This window comes from Haliotis asinina, chromosome 12 (assembly GCF_037392515.1).
Source record: "Haliotis asinina isolate JCU_RB_2024 chromosome 12, JCU_Hal_asi_v2, whole genome shotgun sequence".
Taxonomy (NCBI): Eukaryota; Metazoa; Mollusca; class Gastropoda; order Lepetellida; family Haliotidae; genus Haliotis; species Haliotis asinina.
The window spans coordinates 38,684,044-38,701,882 of NC_090291.1; the positions used below are offsets into that span (position 1 = coordinate 38,684,044).

The window sequence follows — 17,839 nt, forward strand, 5'->3', positions numbered from 1 at the left end:
GCTATGTGTCTGTCGCAAGACGACGACGACGACGACGACGATGATGATGATGATGATGATGATGGCGGTGGTGGAAATTCAAAGATCTTTTTGCGCAGTTTTCTTTCTATTTCAGTTCTCAGATGAGTGCTTTTGCGATGACGACGTAGCAGCCGGCCACACGCTTCAAAACGATGCCAACTGCAACAACGCCTGCTCGGGCAATTCAGACGAGACGTGTGGGGGCTTCTGGTTCCTAGAAATCTATGAATTAGATCAAACATGATTCCCTGGCGTGAATGAAGACCTACATGCCTTGTCTCAACAATGTTTAACCCATGAAGATCTGGGTTTGTATTGGCCTTCAGTAACCCATGCTTGTCATATAACAGGCGGCTAACGGGATCCGGTCAGGTTCGCTGACTTAGATGACATTTCATGATATTCCATCGTATCACTTTGTCTTTCCTTAGCAGGTCTGGCTGTGTGTAGCAAGGTCCAAATGAATGTCTGGTCCGTGTCAGCCTGAGACTTAACAAAGAGTGGGGTGGATAGGTCAGTAGACACTCTCAAAAGGATAACATTCTGGCCCCCGTGGTTATCCCATTTTAACGGCGTTTTGGATATATCCTATAGATGATAGCGAACAGAATGCATCACGTCAGTGATCACATCAAGCAGTCAGACGTCCAGCTAGTGCCATGGACAGAAGTGAAACCCAGACTTTTCCGCCACTGACACCCATGGGACCAGGGAATGTCATTCCATCGACCACATTATCTGAATGAAAGGGACAGTCTCCTTCATATCACATGTCATTGTATCCCAATCGCATAAATGAATGTTTATGCTGTTGATTACTGGAATGTGTGATCCAGACTATATTATTTACATACAGCTGGAATATTGGGGAACGCGGAGTAAAACTAAACTCACTCCCTTTACGCTTTTAGCTCAGTTTATAGTCTATCTTTGATGTGACTGAGTAAGTTCAGTTTAAAGTCGCAGTGAACTATATTTCAGATTACCGAGTCCATTCGAGAACATTCGGGTTGGCGACTAAAACAATTGATATGTCTGAATCGCTGATTTGTTGAGATAATTATTATTGTATCCCAATTGCGTAGATCGGTGCCAATCACTGAATTGTGTGATCCACACTCGGTAGTGAGTGAGTGAGTGAGTTAAGTTTAAGGCCACACACAACTCTGAACCAGCTATATGGCGGCGGTCTATTAATAATCGAGTTTGGACCAGACAACCCAGTGATCAACAGCATGGGCATCGATCTTGGCAATTGGGAACCGATCACACGTGCCCACCCGATCCCGTTAGTCGCCTCATACAAACATAGTCACCTTGTATGGCAAGCATTTGTTGCTGAAGGCCTATTCTACCCCGGACCAACACGGGTTCTATAGATATTTGAGACTATCGTGATACAGTGGAATACAGGAGTATTTACTAACAACCACCAAACACAACCACAAACAAACAGCATAATGTAGGACTCAAGTCCGTAGTGACCACGTTTCTCACATTCACAGCCTTTGCACACAGGAAAAGAAATCGGTCTAATGAGAAACTACAGACAGTCAAAAGAAACAGAAAATACAGATTTCCGATATCAGGTTCTAATTAGGACTGACTACGTCTTGTGAAATATTGACAACATGGATTCAGCTGAAATGGTGTTTAACGACACCGTCTTCACCCTGAATCACGTGACTGCAACTGTATCACTTAGAAGAGTTTTAATTGGTGTGGTTACTCAGATATTCAGTGAAAAACTAACATCACATAATATGTTTGAGACTAATATTGTCGGCTATTGATTGATCTTGTCGATCAGAAACTGGAGAAAATAAATAGTGATCGGATGAATATTAATATTTTGTGTCCGCGTGTGCATGCGTGCGTGCATGAATGAGTGAGTGTCTGTGTCTAAACGCATTATATATGATGCCATACGACCGTGCCGCAACAGGACTGGTTTATTCTTTCTGCTAGTTACCAGTGGGTTGGTTCTTGTTGGCTGATTTGCCGCTTGGTTTTACTCGAATGTTCATGGTGCACCACTACGATGAATTCAGACTATTTCAGGTGTCCAGAAAGCTAAGAGGTCCAACGAGTATGCATACAAACAACAACAACTTCACATTGACTGGTACGTTAAAACAGAGGTATATATAACAAATACATTGTAAAATACATACAAACTATTATAAAATGAGACTCATCTTCTATAAATCACATAACATACAAAGTCTACTTTCTTATGACATCTGCCATTTTCTATATTTGCTTCATGGGATGTACATCTTAAATTGTACAATTGCTCTCCTAAACATGTTCATATTAACATCAAAGAGCTTATGTTCTGCCATAAAATCTGATTTTAAAGGATACATAATGAGGTTTTGGGTGAGGAGAGTTAGCGAGGCAGTCCATAATTCCATGTACATACCTGTTAACTCTTGTGTTACAGATTTGATAAATACATTTGGGAAACTAATACAGTCACTTTAAAACCATAACCAAATCCACATGTTTCAAGCATAGTACTTATACTTGTTATCCAAGTTATCTTAACATTTCAGTCATACATACATGTGAGTATGCTGAATACCACTTTGAAAGTATTTTACGACCTTTCAGGTCACAGTGAGTGAGTGAGTTTAGTCTTTAACAATATGCCAGCAATATCCAAGTCAAAACATTCATTACACGAAAGTCTCGTGTCCTGTTTACTGGGTTCCGTACCACTTCACATCTTACTGCGATAACCAGTCCAGAATGTTTGATTCATGTAACTGGATATGTATAGATTAATCCGTTTGATGCCTCTAAGCACTTGCATATTGCAACGCTAAGCTCCTTCGAAACCTTACAAACACGTCGTACAGTGGTGCAGCGAGCTTTCACAAACGGAAACCTGGAAATCGTGGAAGTCTCAAAACGAGGCTCTGTCGCTGGAAAACTTTGGCGGTCTGGTACAGAATTGATATTATATCAATCTCATTGTGTGTTACAGAACTACACTAAATAAGTGCAAAAAACACATTACAGGTGTAACCAGTGAACCAGATGCATTGTGAATCATTTAACGACCTCATCAAACAGGGACAGTGATTTCTTAGTTAAGGTATGCTGCCTGAACCTCGACATAAAAATAAAAATACGGTGTTGTTAAAGTTTAAGGTTAAAATTCATTTGTAAATACCATTTTCTTATGTAACAATGAATTGGAATTCAGTGTAACCACAATTGTTTATGGTGTCTATTTTCACTTTCACACGAGAAAAATCGAATCGGCTGAAAAGAAGGTCATTGTCTGAATAGGTTAATGAGGCTCATGTTTCAGTATGCGGCGGGGACACCAGATATGGGCTTCACACATTGTGGACAAGTGGGGATTTGAACCCAGGTCTTCAGGGTGACGAGTGAACACCTTTCCCACTAGACTACCCCACGGAGGAAGACCTACTGACTTTCCACTTGGTCTTCTAGGCTGACCACATGGAGGGACGGACACGAGTGTGGTGCATTTACACCAGATACAAACAGGTATTCAGGGCGAATGAGGATTCGAACAATCACACGTTTCTGAGAGTGTCCAGTGGACGCAACTGTGCCGTAAATTGCCGCGTCTTAAATCGTTGACTGTATAGTGTGTATGAATGTTGATTGACGTTTTCTTAGTTTCACACATGAGGGGCTGTCCATCTAATTGGTGTCTGAGCATCAAATATTAAGAAGAGTATTACAGTCAAAGAAGTTGCAGCTTCAGCATGTTTTTCTTGATCATTACGACACGTTTTGAGGACTATTGGCTACGAAGTAATTATCAGTAATGAGAACGGGTTTTTTTCGATATTTTAACACAAAGGTGTTTTTAAGTATTAGAAGAGCTGACAAGATTTTAGTAGGTTTTGCCACGTGGCTTGGTGATATTGACAGAACACTTTGGTAACGATTCGCGAGGGTTTCCATGACTAGTGTGGGTATACGTGAAATACGCAACAGTCGTTTCAAGCGTTCAGTGTTGACGGACTGAACAGAACAGGAACTGCGGTGATATGTGATGTGAAATATGACGATCGTATAAACAAACCACAATAAGGAGTCGAACTCATTGATCTGGACATATCCCCAGGATTACTTTGCGAGGGACAAAATTCTGAAAGACATTATGTCATCTTGGTTCCTATTTATAATGGCTATGGTCTTTGCACCTTGCACCCCACAGGAAAGTACGTCTATCACACGAGAAACTGTGACTACCCTACTGGCAAGTTTTTCTACCACTCAAGAAACTGTGACCACCCCGCAGGAAAGTACTTCTATCACACGAGAAACTGTGACTACCCTACTGGCAAGTTTTTCTACCACTCAAGAAACTGTGACCACTCCACAGGGAAGTCCGTCTATCACTCAAGAAACTGTGACCACCCCACAGGGAAGTCCGTCTATCACTCAAGAACCTGTGATCACCCCTCAGGGAGGTCCGTCTACCAGTCGAGAAACTGCGACCACCCCACGGGCAAGTCTGTCTCGAGAACTTGCAGACCAGGGGGACGAGATCCTCACCGTGGTACTGGAGACGGAAGAGCAGTGCAACGCCATGTGCGTCTACGCTAGGCCCTGCCTCACGTACTGCTGGCAAAATCAGACTAGGGTCTGTCAGCTGAAAGATGCTAGGAGGGAGAGCGTCTGTAGACTGGAACAGGGATGGGAGTATCGGACCATGGACATCGCCCGTATTGTAAGTATTAAGCAACATTTATTACGGTTACTAAATTGCCATGAGAAAAGGTATAAGAAATCCCCCTTGAACCCGGAGAAACTAACACAGACAAGTCTAAAATATTCAATAATATGTTGAGCAAACAATGATCAAGTTACAATGAATCACAATACAGATTTCTAGTACAATGCACCTGAGTCACAAGTCTAGGGTAATGTTTCACAAATATATAATATCAACTCACCAGACTCTCGACATTTTACAGTGAGCTCTGATAAACTAATTGAAGATAGTTTACAAAATCAGTGGTCCGGCACGAAGTGTCAGTCTTGAATGTAGATTGTAGGTAGGATGTTGTTGGCATACAGACGATGATGGGCAGAGGCACACAACTCCAGTAAATACGAGTGTAAGTCCGCGTGTGTGTCCGTCAACACAACAACCAGCCTTTTTATATACACTGACTCGGTGTCTGGAACATTCGAGCTAAGCCTCGCTGTATCGCCATTCATACAGACCTTTCCCCAGTTTAAGTAAACTTAGCCTCAGTACTTTTCGTTACTCTCTACTACTGAGTCTAACAAAACCTTTGTCAGGCAAGTACGACATTCTACCTTCTTGGAACTGTCTCGTCAACAACTGAATCGTATATTACGTTTACACATGCTATCATCTTTTCAAATGTGTTTGTTATTCAACGCGCAGTCATCAATATGCCTGCTATATGGCGGCGGTCTGTAAATAATCGAGTCTGGACAAGACAATCCAGTGATCAAAATCAAGAGTATCGAACAAGGTACGTGGGATACGATGAAGTATTTAGAGAAATTCACAAGTTACAAACTATTTAGCCAAAAATATATATAAATGTAAAGACGCGAGCTTTGCTAGTTTGTATAACCCACATATACCGGACAAAAATATTTAGGGATACATGTACATGCAAATTTTGAAATTTTGAATAATCACCTGTTTATTCGCTGACACACTGATAAAATATCAATCAGAAAATACCAATATCTCTAAGTTATTTTGGTCAGCAAATGTTTGAAGAATAACATTCACTCGTTTTCGTATTTTTACAGCTTATAATGTAATTCTTCAAGCAATGAAAGTTTGAAAATGTTTTAAATATTTCTGTTGACTAAAGTGGTACTTGATAGTGATAATTGCGGAAAGAGGCGACCAACAGATCGTACACGTTACAGCTAAGTATGATTTTAAATGTTCATAATTCATATATACTGGTTCAAAACAGAAACTTCACATCTGGAGAAATAATTTCTAGAAGGTACTGAGTGTGAGGCAATAACGTAATGGTCGGGTCTAACCGGACACATCCGCCCATTTAAGTGTGTGGTGACCACACCACGCTCTTTGGTGAAAACATAACCCGGGGATTACGTGACTATAATTTCGTGACCGTGTGCAGTATTTACTGGCAATTTGAACATGTTAACAAATCTTGAGAGATAAAGACTTCTCATGTCACGCCTTGCTTCTCATCATATGTTACGTCATCTATTGTTTTCCCACAATAACCGCATGAGGTTTTTGTTTTGTTAGCAAGACCTCTTCCCAGGTTTTACACTTTGCAATTGTCTTTTCCTAACTCTATGTGAACATCAACATTCAAATCATATATGAATGTTTGAAATCAATTGAAAAACATCGTTCAATGTTAAGTTCAAAGTGCAAATATTTAAGTTCTCGTAACTTTTTCTCGTAGTACTCGTACCGTTTATACTGTAATATAGGAGGTACGAATGCTACGAGAAAAGTTACGAGCGCTTAGGCTTACGAGAGTTTTGTGAAACGGGCCCCTGGTCGCTTAATCCTTTTTCATCAGAACTACGGTAGTCGAAGTGCCTCTCAAACAGAATACCCCACACGTGTACAACGTGTGAAGCCCCCGTCCTGGTATTGCTAGAATATTGTTAAAAGCGGCCTTAATCTTACCGGATGTTAATGAATTTGACTTATTGTGCAAAATGACATGATGAACAGGAGAGCGCTTTGGCAGATCATCGAACAAACTATGCTCATGTGACATTCAACAGGTAATTTATGGGATCGCTGACTGAGTTGACACGTCATCGTATACCAATTGCGTAGATGGATGTCCATGCTGTTGATCCCTGGATTGTCTGGGTCAGATCCGATTACTTACAGAGAGCCGTTTTATTGTTGGAGTATTGCTGAGTGGGGTGTAAAAATTAACTCACTCACTCACTCACTCACTCACTCACTCACTCACTCTACAACTAATGCAAATCTCAGTCTTAGGTCCCCAAACCCCTGTTAAATCATGTATCACATTAAAGTTGAAGCTGTCTAAACCGGTACTTACTGGGACTGATGTGCTGGATTGTAGAGTCAGTGGTAAATGCACAAGCCATGGATGGGGCTGAGATTTTATACCGGTGCTGACAACCTGCCGGATTGGACAGCTGTCGGTTTAAGCAGCTTCCACTGTATGTATAAATATAAACACTCGTGACTCAATTTATTGCATACCTCCTACTTTTGAATAGAGTATGTGTGTGTGCGTGCGTGCGTGCGTATCTCTGCAGTAGCTCCGATCGAGTGTCTGTCCACGGCTTGATTGCCAGTATTTAAAGGTCGCCTTTGTAGACAGGAGAACTGACGTCAGGCAAGTGACAAACACTGACAGCATGAGTGGCCGGGCATACTCCTTACTCTCATCGTACACACCAGATGTCCTCACTGATTGTCACTGATCAGTTCATGCAGTTATCACTACCACGTTGAGTGAGTGAGTGAGTTTGGTTTTACGCCGCTTTTAGCAATATTCCAGCGATATCACGGCGGGGACTACCATGTTGCCACATACGCCTACAGGAATCTCGTTCCTGCCATAATCGAGAAAACAATTCTTGGGCGGTGGCATTTCACTTGTATTTGTGTCGTTTTACCCCTCAAAACGGAAAGGCTTCGAATATTACAAAGTCACCCTGTTCTTTATCCAGAGAGCAAACCATCCGTGTGGTGGTCGCCCATGCCGGACCATGGAGATGTGCACACCTGTGACTTCAGGGTTATTATGTCTGCCGCTAGGTGAGTAAATATTGTTATCTTACCTCAAACATAAATGTCGTTTTGTGATTGGCTAGGCGATCATCTATGATTTTCAGTATACCTCACTTACAAGCGAGGCGCAATTCAATGTACTCAGCTGCCAGTGGCAACTCATGCGGTACTTCGTGGTAGTACATCTTTATCTCGAATAACGTTGAATCACGCATGATGCACGAAAATTATCGATGTTTTGCGAATGGAAGTCGATGGAAGGGAGATAACTCTAAATCTGTTTTTTTCTTGTGTCGTCTGCAAAGTCAAGCGATGAATACGAAAGGATTTGCCTCGCATTTAAATAAATACATTTTAACAAAACGGTCCCAATTCCCTTATAGGTTCAAGTAACGCCGATACCACAACGACTGATAAGCCTAGAACTCATACCCAGGGTTCCATTTCAACTGACAGGAGTACCACTTCGAGATCAGATGATGAGACTACAGCTACAAATTATTCTATTAATAACCATGATGCGATCAGCACTGAGTCATACAGAGAAAGAAATGAGGAAACCGAAATTGATTATGGTGACGACAGTACCACCTAAAATACTACTAATACTACATCTGATAATGAGACCACTACTGGGACTTTATGAGACCACCACCACCACGCGATCTGGGACTGCCACGACTACAACATTGCATCCTACCATCAAGGAAAAAGACAAAGACCACGCATAAAGAATATATAACTGGCACCAGAGGATCTAAGATCGCAAGGTTTGCAACAATCGCATTTAATAGTTCATAACAATTCATCGCTGCACGCTTCTCTCGTATACACGAGGACTGGGCGGACTGCATCTTCTTCACAAGCGACATCATGTATCCGCAAACCAACAAACCCTCAATATTTGAATTTGTGTATGTAACAAATAATGATATTTCTGTACAGTCAGACCTTACTGGAATAGGTCTCCTGGAGAACGGACTGTATGTGCTATCACGAGATGGATACCCGTAGAGGTATTTAAAGAAGTCACCACATTGCTTTTTGCCTTATATAAGTTGTTTGTTTAACCATGTTTTGGAGACAGGTCTGTTTCCCGATGCGTGGAATATTGGCTTAATCGTACCATTGCTCAAATCAGTGGATAAGAAAGACCCCAATAACTACAGGGGAATATCCTTGCTAAATACTTTAAATAGAATATTCTCTGCTGTCATAGATAATCGCGTCAAATTCTGGATCTCGAGCCAGCAACTATTATCAGAGCATCAGGCAGGTTTCAGACAAGAATACTCTACTCTTGACCATATTTTCACTTTGAACAGTCTTGCACACAAATATCTGCTCAAGAAGGGATGAAAATTTTATTGTTTATTTGTAGATTTCTAAAAAGCATTAGAGTCTGTGAATAGATCCAAACTTATTTATGTTATGTAACGTAAAAGCTTCTGTTAGAATCAGTAAATATAAGATGACATATAAGGTTGCGTTTTGTCACCCATACTGTTCTTGTTATATATAGAAGAACTTGTAAACGACATTTTAGCAAATGACACAAGAGGCATATTCATTAATGAAACAATCAACGACATATCAATACTTCTGTTCGCGGATGATGTAGCTGTATTCGCAGACTCGGTTATATACTTGGTGGAAGATTGATGTTTTAAAGAAATACTGTTTGAATTGGGGTCTTTCAATAAACATTAACAAAACAAAAATAATAGTATTGAAAAAAGGAGGCAAAAATGCGAACTGTGAAAAATGGTATATTGGCGATAGCCAACTAGAGGTTGTACCATACTATAAGTATTTAGGAATTGTGTTTTCATGTAGAAATGATTTCTCCAGAGCTTGTGAGACACTTGCAATGCAAGCAGAAAGAGCACTACATGCTGTAAAGCGTTTTATTTGTCTTACGAGAAGGTGAAAAGCTTGACTGAACAAATGCCTCTTTGATTTTATCAGCCTCGTACTTTGTCTCTATTGTCTTCACAGATAAGTTTCGCTTTTTAGGTGTAACATGCGATCCAGTTATCCCCCAGGGCTGATCGGGTCCTTCGCTGAATTGCTCTGCCATGTTACTAACCGTACTGGTTAAAAAAATTGATCCTACACCTTAAATACTAAACCAAAAACAAAACATCAATTTAGATAATCCAACTCCGTTTTCCTCACTTCTCATTTTGTATTTTCAAGGAAATCACATGACCGCTAACATAGACTGTCACATGACAACAACATGCGCCATTGGTTTTTTTTAAGAGATATCCTGTCTGTCCGTGATCAACGTGTCACTGGTAACAACTTAGTTATGGTTAATTGTTTGAGTAAAGTTCAGTTGGTAAGTGTGCTGACAATGTATGTATAGATGTATAGACTTGATTGCTGAGTCCGTTAATCGTTACTTTTGATTTTTAGGTGGCACGTTTATGAGGATGACTTGTGCGACTGAAGTTTTCAGTTGCAACAACCAGCTTTGACAGTTCGAGACAAAAGGGTAAATTTGTACTTGTTAGAGCCTTTGGGGACCCTAAAATGAGTTCGACACAACCGGGAATTCGACACATCTAGTTCGACACATCAGGCTAAAAATAATGATAAATATAAGAAAATCGGCAGGGACCGAGATGTCAGTTCGACACATCCGAGAATTCGTCTCAACCGAGTCCGAGACAATGGGGTTCGACTGTATAACAATCTTCCCATTGAGTCTTCACTCAAATTGTTTGATGGAAAGATTCAGCCAGTTCTGTTATATGAAGCGGAAGTTTGGGGGATTAAAAGTAACAAGAACATAGAAAAACTTCATACTAAATTTTGTAAATTCATTCTGAAAGTGGGTATAAAGGTGCCAATAAAATTATACTAGCAGAAAGTGGACGCTGCTCGTAATATCGTTCTGGATAAGATTGATTAGACAACCTCTTAACAGAATATCCAGGAACAGTTATGAACTTCTCAAGAAATTAGATGGTGCGGGAGATATAGACTGGGCTTCATCTGTACGGGAATTATTGTTTCAATGTGGATTTGGCCATGTATGGTTTGCACAAGATGTTGGTGACAGTGATTCCTTTCTAAAAATGTTCAAACAACGATGTAAAGATATATAAAAACAGGAATGGTTCCATGACGTCCGTTCGTCAAGTAGTATTAGCTATTATACAGAATTTAATTCCATTATCAAACCTGAATTATACTCATCTTCTCTAAATGTATCCATCTACTAAGAGTTCTAACTATGTTCCGTTGTAATGGCCATGATTTTAAGATAAAAGCTGCAAGGTTTTCTGAACGTCCGTTTGATGAAATTACCATCTGTGATCATTGTAACGTCACGGAGGATGAATACCAGACATAAATATCTACCCTTCTATCTATGTAGACAACCATCAAAAGAAACGTTTAAAGCTGTGTTAGCAACGAATGACGTGCAACTACTGTACAAGATAGCACTATTACTATACCATATAAATCGCAATAGATCACATCGAGAATAGCTCTGTATTGCACTTAACATTGCCTATCTTTGGTATGCTATTTACGCCGTATTGCATGGTAGCGCTGTCACTGTGTACATTTCAATATATTTACATTGTACTGTTGGCCTCCGGGCCATATATACCAATAAAATCTGTTTGTCTATAACAATTACAGAGTTTTTTCTCTTTTTTTCTCTCTCATAAACACTCTTATATTAAAAATAGTGTCCATTAATGTTAACTGAAAAAGACATTACAGTCCAACTTCAACTATCCTAATATTAAAAAAATTTCTAACAGTAACAGTATTGCTTAACAGCAGATCAATACAAGAATATGTGTGAGTGAGTTTGACTCTTAGCCGCTTTAACAATATTCCAGTTTTATGGCGGCGGGGAACACCACAAACGGACACATTGTACCCATATGGGGAATCGAACCTTGGCCTTTGGGGTGACGAGCAAACGCTACAGCCCCTAGGCTACCCCACTGAGTCTCTGACCCTACAAGAATAGGATATATGGAGGGCAACTTTAGTCAAATGAAAATGAACTTCTGTGTTTATGTTCTTTATGGAGACAGAAAGGGACCAGCCTGTGTGCAAGCCTTGTTGCGGATCTAGGCATAGAGAGCACACCAACAAAATGTGCGCACCCACTTTCTAAAGTTTTATGCGCACCTTATAAGGGACGTGTGGCAAACGAAGGAGCGCACACCTTTTTAGCGCATTTACAGCTCATGCCCACACCATTTGGTGGATTTTGCATGAAGGTGGGCTCACCATTTAGGCGGATTTGCAGCAAAGGGACCTAGTTTTGGGCAGGGCTGCAATAAAAGTTCAGCCCATCCTGTTACTAGGAGGGTCAGGAAATAGTGGGCGTGGCCTATATGTTCCAGTTGTCAAATCAACATATACGTACCGTTATGTACGAGTCACGTGTCACTGATGTTATCGACCTGCAAACATGCCTATAATCAGTTGCTCCCATGAACTGAAGATGTTGAATTAAGATGTTATCCTCAAGAACCATTTCAAGAGGTGCCATCATTCATTTCATAGGAACAGTGTGCACACGACAGAAGGTCTGATTATGATGGAGAAATTGGTGTAATTACTTTTACTCAGCTCACACTTGCTGATGCCAACACAACATCATGCACTGCAGTATTGGGTTTCGCACTATGTACAGTCTTACAGTTACTCCAAACAACTGAAAACATTAGGAACCAGATCTCTCTGCAGCACATCTTTGGCATGCACTCCCCATTGAACAATGATATAATCATTGAATCTCGAAAGAAGACTGAAAACGCATCTCTTCAGCAAAAGTAATTGTTATATTTTTCAGCATGCACTGTGAGGAGTTTTGTGGGAGAAACATAATATCCGTTTGAGGCATGTAACATCTATTTTCAAATGGTTACATAACATAACAAGGCTCTTTCCAACATTAGCTTGTACACAGATAGAAACCATTCCTAAAAAGCTCTCTGGCAACAACAATTGTTCAGTCTCCATTTAACTATATATACAGATATCTTCCAGTTAGTTCTCAGCCAGTATGAAAAGGGATTAATTCAAATATATGGAAAACCTAAATACAAAGTGAGCTTTTCAGTTTGATGTTTACTGGAATAATCTCTATTATGCTTAACTGAATGGTTGACGGATATGTACAATATCAGCTATATGCACCATGTATTGAAATGGGAAGAGAAAGATGTACATGTACTCTGGAAGAAGCTCATTAATTATTGTCACCTGACGTTGGGTTACTGACTGGCAGTGAAATGTCATTACCACAGCTGGAAGGCCCAAGGGTTGTTGTGGTAAGTCATATCGCAGGTTTGTACATGTCACTCAAAATCATTGATACAAACGATCCCCGGGGCCATTGTTATTGCTGTTGTCGCTGCCTTTATACCAAGGTGTAGGGGTCCTCACTGAGGACCGATATTGGCGGAGGGAAGTAGAAGATGCAGTCTTTTCTGTATCGTTTATAGGTTTGAGTCTCCCCTGTCCAATCGGTGGCAGAAACGTCTGACCTGACCGTCTGGTCTTCTTAAAAGACCTGCTTTGAGTTGACTTAGCAATAGGAGGCAAACGCACCATGGTTTCACTCCTAGCTTCTGCTGGCACGGGTCTTGGAGTGCCTTGCTTTGGTTTACGGACTGGCATCAAACTGTGTCGCCTCTCCTCCCAGCTGGAAGACAGGTTTTCGACAAGTCTCCGCAAGGACTGATTCTCTGACATCAGAGCGTCGTATTTGTCATACATTTGAGCCAAACTTGCCTGTATCTGTGTCTTGCGTAATTTGACTTTGTTGAAGGTGGCCTCCGCCTTGTTGCATTCTGCTTTCCACATATCAATGTCTCGCTCTGCCTTGTCCTTGAGCGCCTGTTCCCGCCTGAGCTCTGACTCCAGGTTTTCAAGCTTCATCTGGTACTCTCTGTTCTGCTCAGACATATATGTCAGGTATCTGAAACAGGGGATTATAGAATTTCTTGCAGATGTTTCAGTGGGCGAGCACGACTGCAAAGGTACTCCAGTTATATCAAACCGAATCCACGTAATAGACGAAGCAAAAACAAAGTTTGCATTGTCCAGTATTGATATAGTTCTAGGGCGCCTTGAACCAGAATTAGGCATGTGATTACACCAGGCCATAGGTCAAATGTAAGGCATGTTATTATTAGGGCAGGGATTGGGAAAGGCGGAGGACATGGACCATTTTGCACATTAGAATGACAAATGGGACATTTAAAGTTGAAGTTTACTATTGATACAAGAGGCAGTGGCCCATTCTATATTCATAAAATTGCTAATAATTGTGAAAATAGCCCAATGTGTAAGTTCTCAAGCCCAATCTCTGTTTGAGAAAGCACTTCCTGAGTGAAGTAGAGATTTTCATACTTTTGTTAGGTTGAGTCTCTTCCAGGATTCTAACTCACACCTTTAGAGCCAGGTAGCTAACCACCAGAACATAAAAGTCAGCCTTCTAACCCTCATATCCACCACGTCTTCAACAAAAGCAGAGGTCCAGCAACTGGTAGTGTAAACTACCGACTTTGTGTACCCCTCTGACAAGTGTAAGAAAGTACACCAAGAAAGTGTGTGTGTGTGGGGGGGGGGGGGGGCATATGGAGGAAAATTACCCTTAACCTCTTTAGGATGTGTATCCAGCAGAGGTACTTACTGTTTCTGGTTGTTAAGAGCAGTGACTGTTATGTCCAAGTACTTCTTAGCATTCTGGTGAGCTGCTGTTATCATCTTCAGCTTGCTCTGAACACTGGGTTCGAACTGGTTCAGGAAATGATCTGGTAACAGATCCGAAAATTATAGCACATTTTAGGTCAACAACCCTGAATCAGTTACAACAGTGTGCAGAATTATTAAATGGGACTTTCTCCCTCGTAAAACCATGCAGACAAATTTATCATTTGTTTTTATCAAACTAGAATTAAAGATGGCACATTAGATGTTTAGGGTCTCCTTTCACGATGCAACCGTTACTGAGGTTATTCTTAACTCCCATTCTTTAACAATGCACTAAGGTTACCATAGTGACTTACCATCACCTTCATGTCTTGTGAAAGGAGGCCTTGGTCGATTTTAGAAGGAATCATGAAGCATGACTATGATGTAATTTTTTGGACATATGGACACTGGAATTCTATCAAACAATTCATTCATGAAACAATTTACAAAGCTTCTACCATCTAGTCTGATGTCTTGTAGTCCAATCCCAGTGTCTTGTGAGTTCACATGGTGACAGGTAGGTCTCTGAGCACCATCATGTTCGTCAGTGTTAGATGGAGAGGGGCGAGGCTGTGACACCAGGTCGCTAACATTCACATTCTTATCTGTGTCAAAGAAATAAAGGCTTGCCATTTTTTTTATGATTTATTTGGCATAAATATCTGGCATTAAATCCAAAAGAACGTGACTGCAATTTAAAATTCCAGTAATTGCCATGTGAAATATGAAAAGTAATGAAGAATGGACAGACGTCTGACATCAGTAATTACCAGCTACTCTACTGATGCTGCCACATTTCATCATTCAGTGGACATTATGAGCTGTCAAAAGTTTCAATAGTTTCAATTCGCTCAGTATTAAACGGATTATGAATGTAAATATATTTACATAAATATATTTACATTTATTTCAAGAATGAAGCCGTAACAACATCTTTCATCTGAGACCTAGGCATACCTAACAGTTTTTTAAAAAGTAATTTGAACAGAGAGTGGGTTACTGTGATACATTAAACATACAAATCAATAAGTAAGAATCACAACTAAACTCCATAAAAATAAAAATAACATTCCATACAGACGTTTTAAGTAACATCTACTGAGTCTGAAACTGACAACCCATCCTGTCAGCACCATGAATATCAGAAAGAGACTCAGTCAGCAAATCAACTAAGCTTTACTTTCCATCTCAATTCAATAGTCTCTAAAACACAAGAATGGGATAGTTGTGGCCTATTCTGATCTGTTCCCAGAAGTATAAATCCTGACTTTTGACTTACTAGCAGTTAAAACATTGAAAATGAAAACAGAAACTGCACAAGAAACATATGAAATGCACCATATGACCAATATCGCAAGATCAAGGCACTGCAAAGGAAAACACTGATCAAAAGCAAGTTCAAACTTATGACTTAGCTACAAGAAAACGACCATGCCACGTGAGACACAGCTTACACTTAAGGACGAAACTTACGCGTAGGAGTTGCTTCTGATGACTGGGAAGATGTGCTTCCACTTGGAGATCTAACTTGTATGGGTGGTACTGTTTTCATAACTGAAACAAACTAACGTAAAACTGTTGATTTGAGAACTGTTGCTGTAAAGTAACTAATCTTCGTGTTATGGTTTTGCGTACGATTAGGAATATCCTTTGTTCGAATATCCTTTTAGCTTGCCGTCAGTAACGTATTGAAGACAAATAAATTTTCAAACCAAGGGTTTATTCGAGTATTTACAATGACTCAAAGCGTTTATATATACTGTACAGCTTGGGTGTATAAACACTGACATTCGAAAACAATTCGACAATAAAACAGAACAAATTGTCCTTCCAAAAGTCGCCTGATGATATATCGACTAAATATGAAAAGTAAAAACTATCATTTTGCATGATGTGAGGGCTATAACACCCCTACAGTTTGATATTCAAACACATGATGATTACTGGTTTCGCGCGGATGACGAATAAAGTGAGAATAGAGCCATTTGAACATATAAAAAGCACAAACATTTCGTACCTGTTGAACTAATCTATGTGAGACTGCGGAGATCGCATCTTGTTCCTCGATTTGCCCAAATATATATCATAACCAAATTAAGAGCTTGAAAATAACCCCAACATCGATAAACAAATATACGTTTTTGGATAAACCGACAAAAATTCACAAACGCAGCGAAAACAAGGTCACGTGACGTATTCCAACATGCTCCTTGCGACGTAAGGCTTACAATTTAAATTATCCGTAAGTCAGGTTATATTCAAACATTTGCATTTAATTGTAATCCTGATTCGATTTGTTTAAGGACAAATCCCAAACTGTATTTGAAACTCGCATAAAAGAGATTGCATAGTAACAATTCGTCAAACCTTGCACTTCATTTCAATTAACGGGAGACCACTTCGCCAATGCACGGAGTTTCAGAAAAGACGAAAGGGTAGATAACTCTCATAGTTCTCGTATTGATTGAGTGTCATTATTTGTAGCATTCCTTGGTTCGTATCCTTGTGGTTATTTTGTTTCCCAGTGCTCACCCTTTTAACATTATATGAACTATGAAAAAGTATCGTGTTACTATTATTTTTTTTAAATCTTTGCAGCAAACGCAAAACAAAGCGGGAACGTGGTAATTATCCGACGCAAAAATCAAAGCTTTACCTAAATGGGTCAGTTTACTAAGTCTCAGTATTACTCGTTACACTCCCACACTGGGTCCGAGTATAGGAGTGTAATGGATAATACTGAGACTAAGTTTACTTAGACTGCCAAATGTCTGAAATTCTAAAATGCGGCTGATTCATTCTTTCAAATCCAGTTTTATATTAAAGAATATCATGAAACAAGTAGAAGTTCATATAGTGTAAGGCATATTAGAACTGTTTGTTGGATGTCACAGCCCTTCCTCAAAATAATGGCGCGACGGACTGGGCTAGTGATTTAGGCGTTCGACCGTCACGTCGAAGACTCAGATTCGAATCTCTACATGGGCTAAAAGCGTGAAGCCCATTTCTGGCGTCCACCGCCGTGATATTTGTGGAATATTGCTGAAAGCGACGCAGAACTAACCTCACAAAATTATTATGATCCAACGTATGTGCAGTCTTTCGTATTATGTTAATGTGTATATATTATTATGTTATTGCTCTTTAAAACTTTGCGTGAACGACTGCATTCTTACATAACTTTAACAATGCAAGCAAAATGCAACACTAACGCTTAGTCTCTGAAAATATAAAATTTTGACAGTAACCCCCAAAATTTAAATTGAAAAGGAGCCTTAGTCTGCACTCTGGAATGATCATTTTAAGTGAGATTCAGTC

General features: G+C 40.1%; 2 protein-coding genes across 2 annotated transcripts; one reads left to right on the forward strand and one right to left on the reverse strand.

Annotated features, from left to right (window-relative positions):
* The first annotated feature begins 4,000 nt into the window (after positions 1-4,000).
* LOC137258310 (uncharacterized) lies at positions 4,001-11,425 on the forward strand. Its single transcript, XM_067795945.1, has 3 exons — positions 4,001-4,744; positions 7,717-7,804; positions 8,161-11,425. The coding sequence occupies exons 1-3, from the start codon at positions 4,172-4,174 to the stop codon at positions 8,370-8,372; spliced, it is 873 nt and encodes a 290-aa protein (XP_067652046.1). The 5' UTR covers positions 4,001-4,171; the 3' UTR covers positions 8,373-11,425.
* Positions 11,426-13,129: 1,704 nt separating this feature from the next.
* Positions 13,130-16,073, reverse strand: LOC137258102 (uncharacterized). The gene is made up of 4 exons (XM_067795663.1): positions 15,995-16,073; positions 14,980-15,126; positions 14,460-14,580; positions 13,130-13,742 (listed from the first exon to the last, which is right to left on the reverse strand). The coding sequence occupies exons 1-4, from the start codon at positions 16,071-16,073 to the stop codon at positions 13,130-13,132; spliced, it is 960 nt and encodes a 319-aa protein (XP_067651764.1).
* Positions 16,074-17,839: the final 1,766 nt, after the last annotated feature.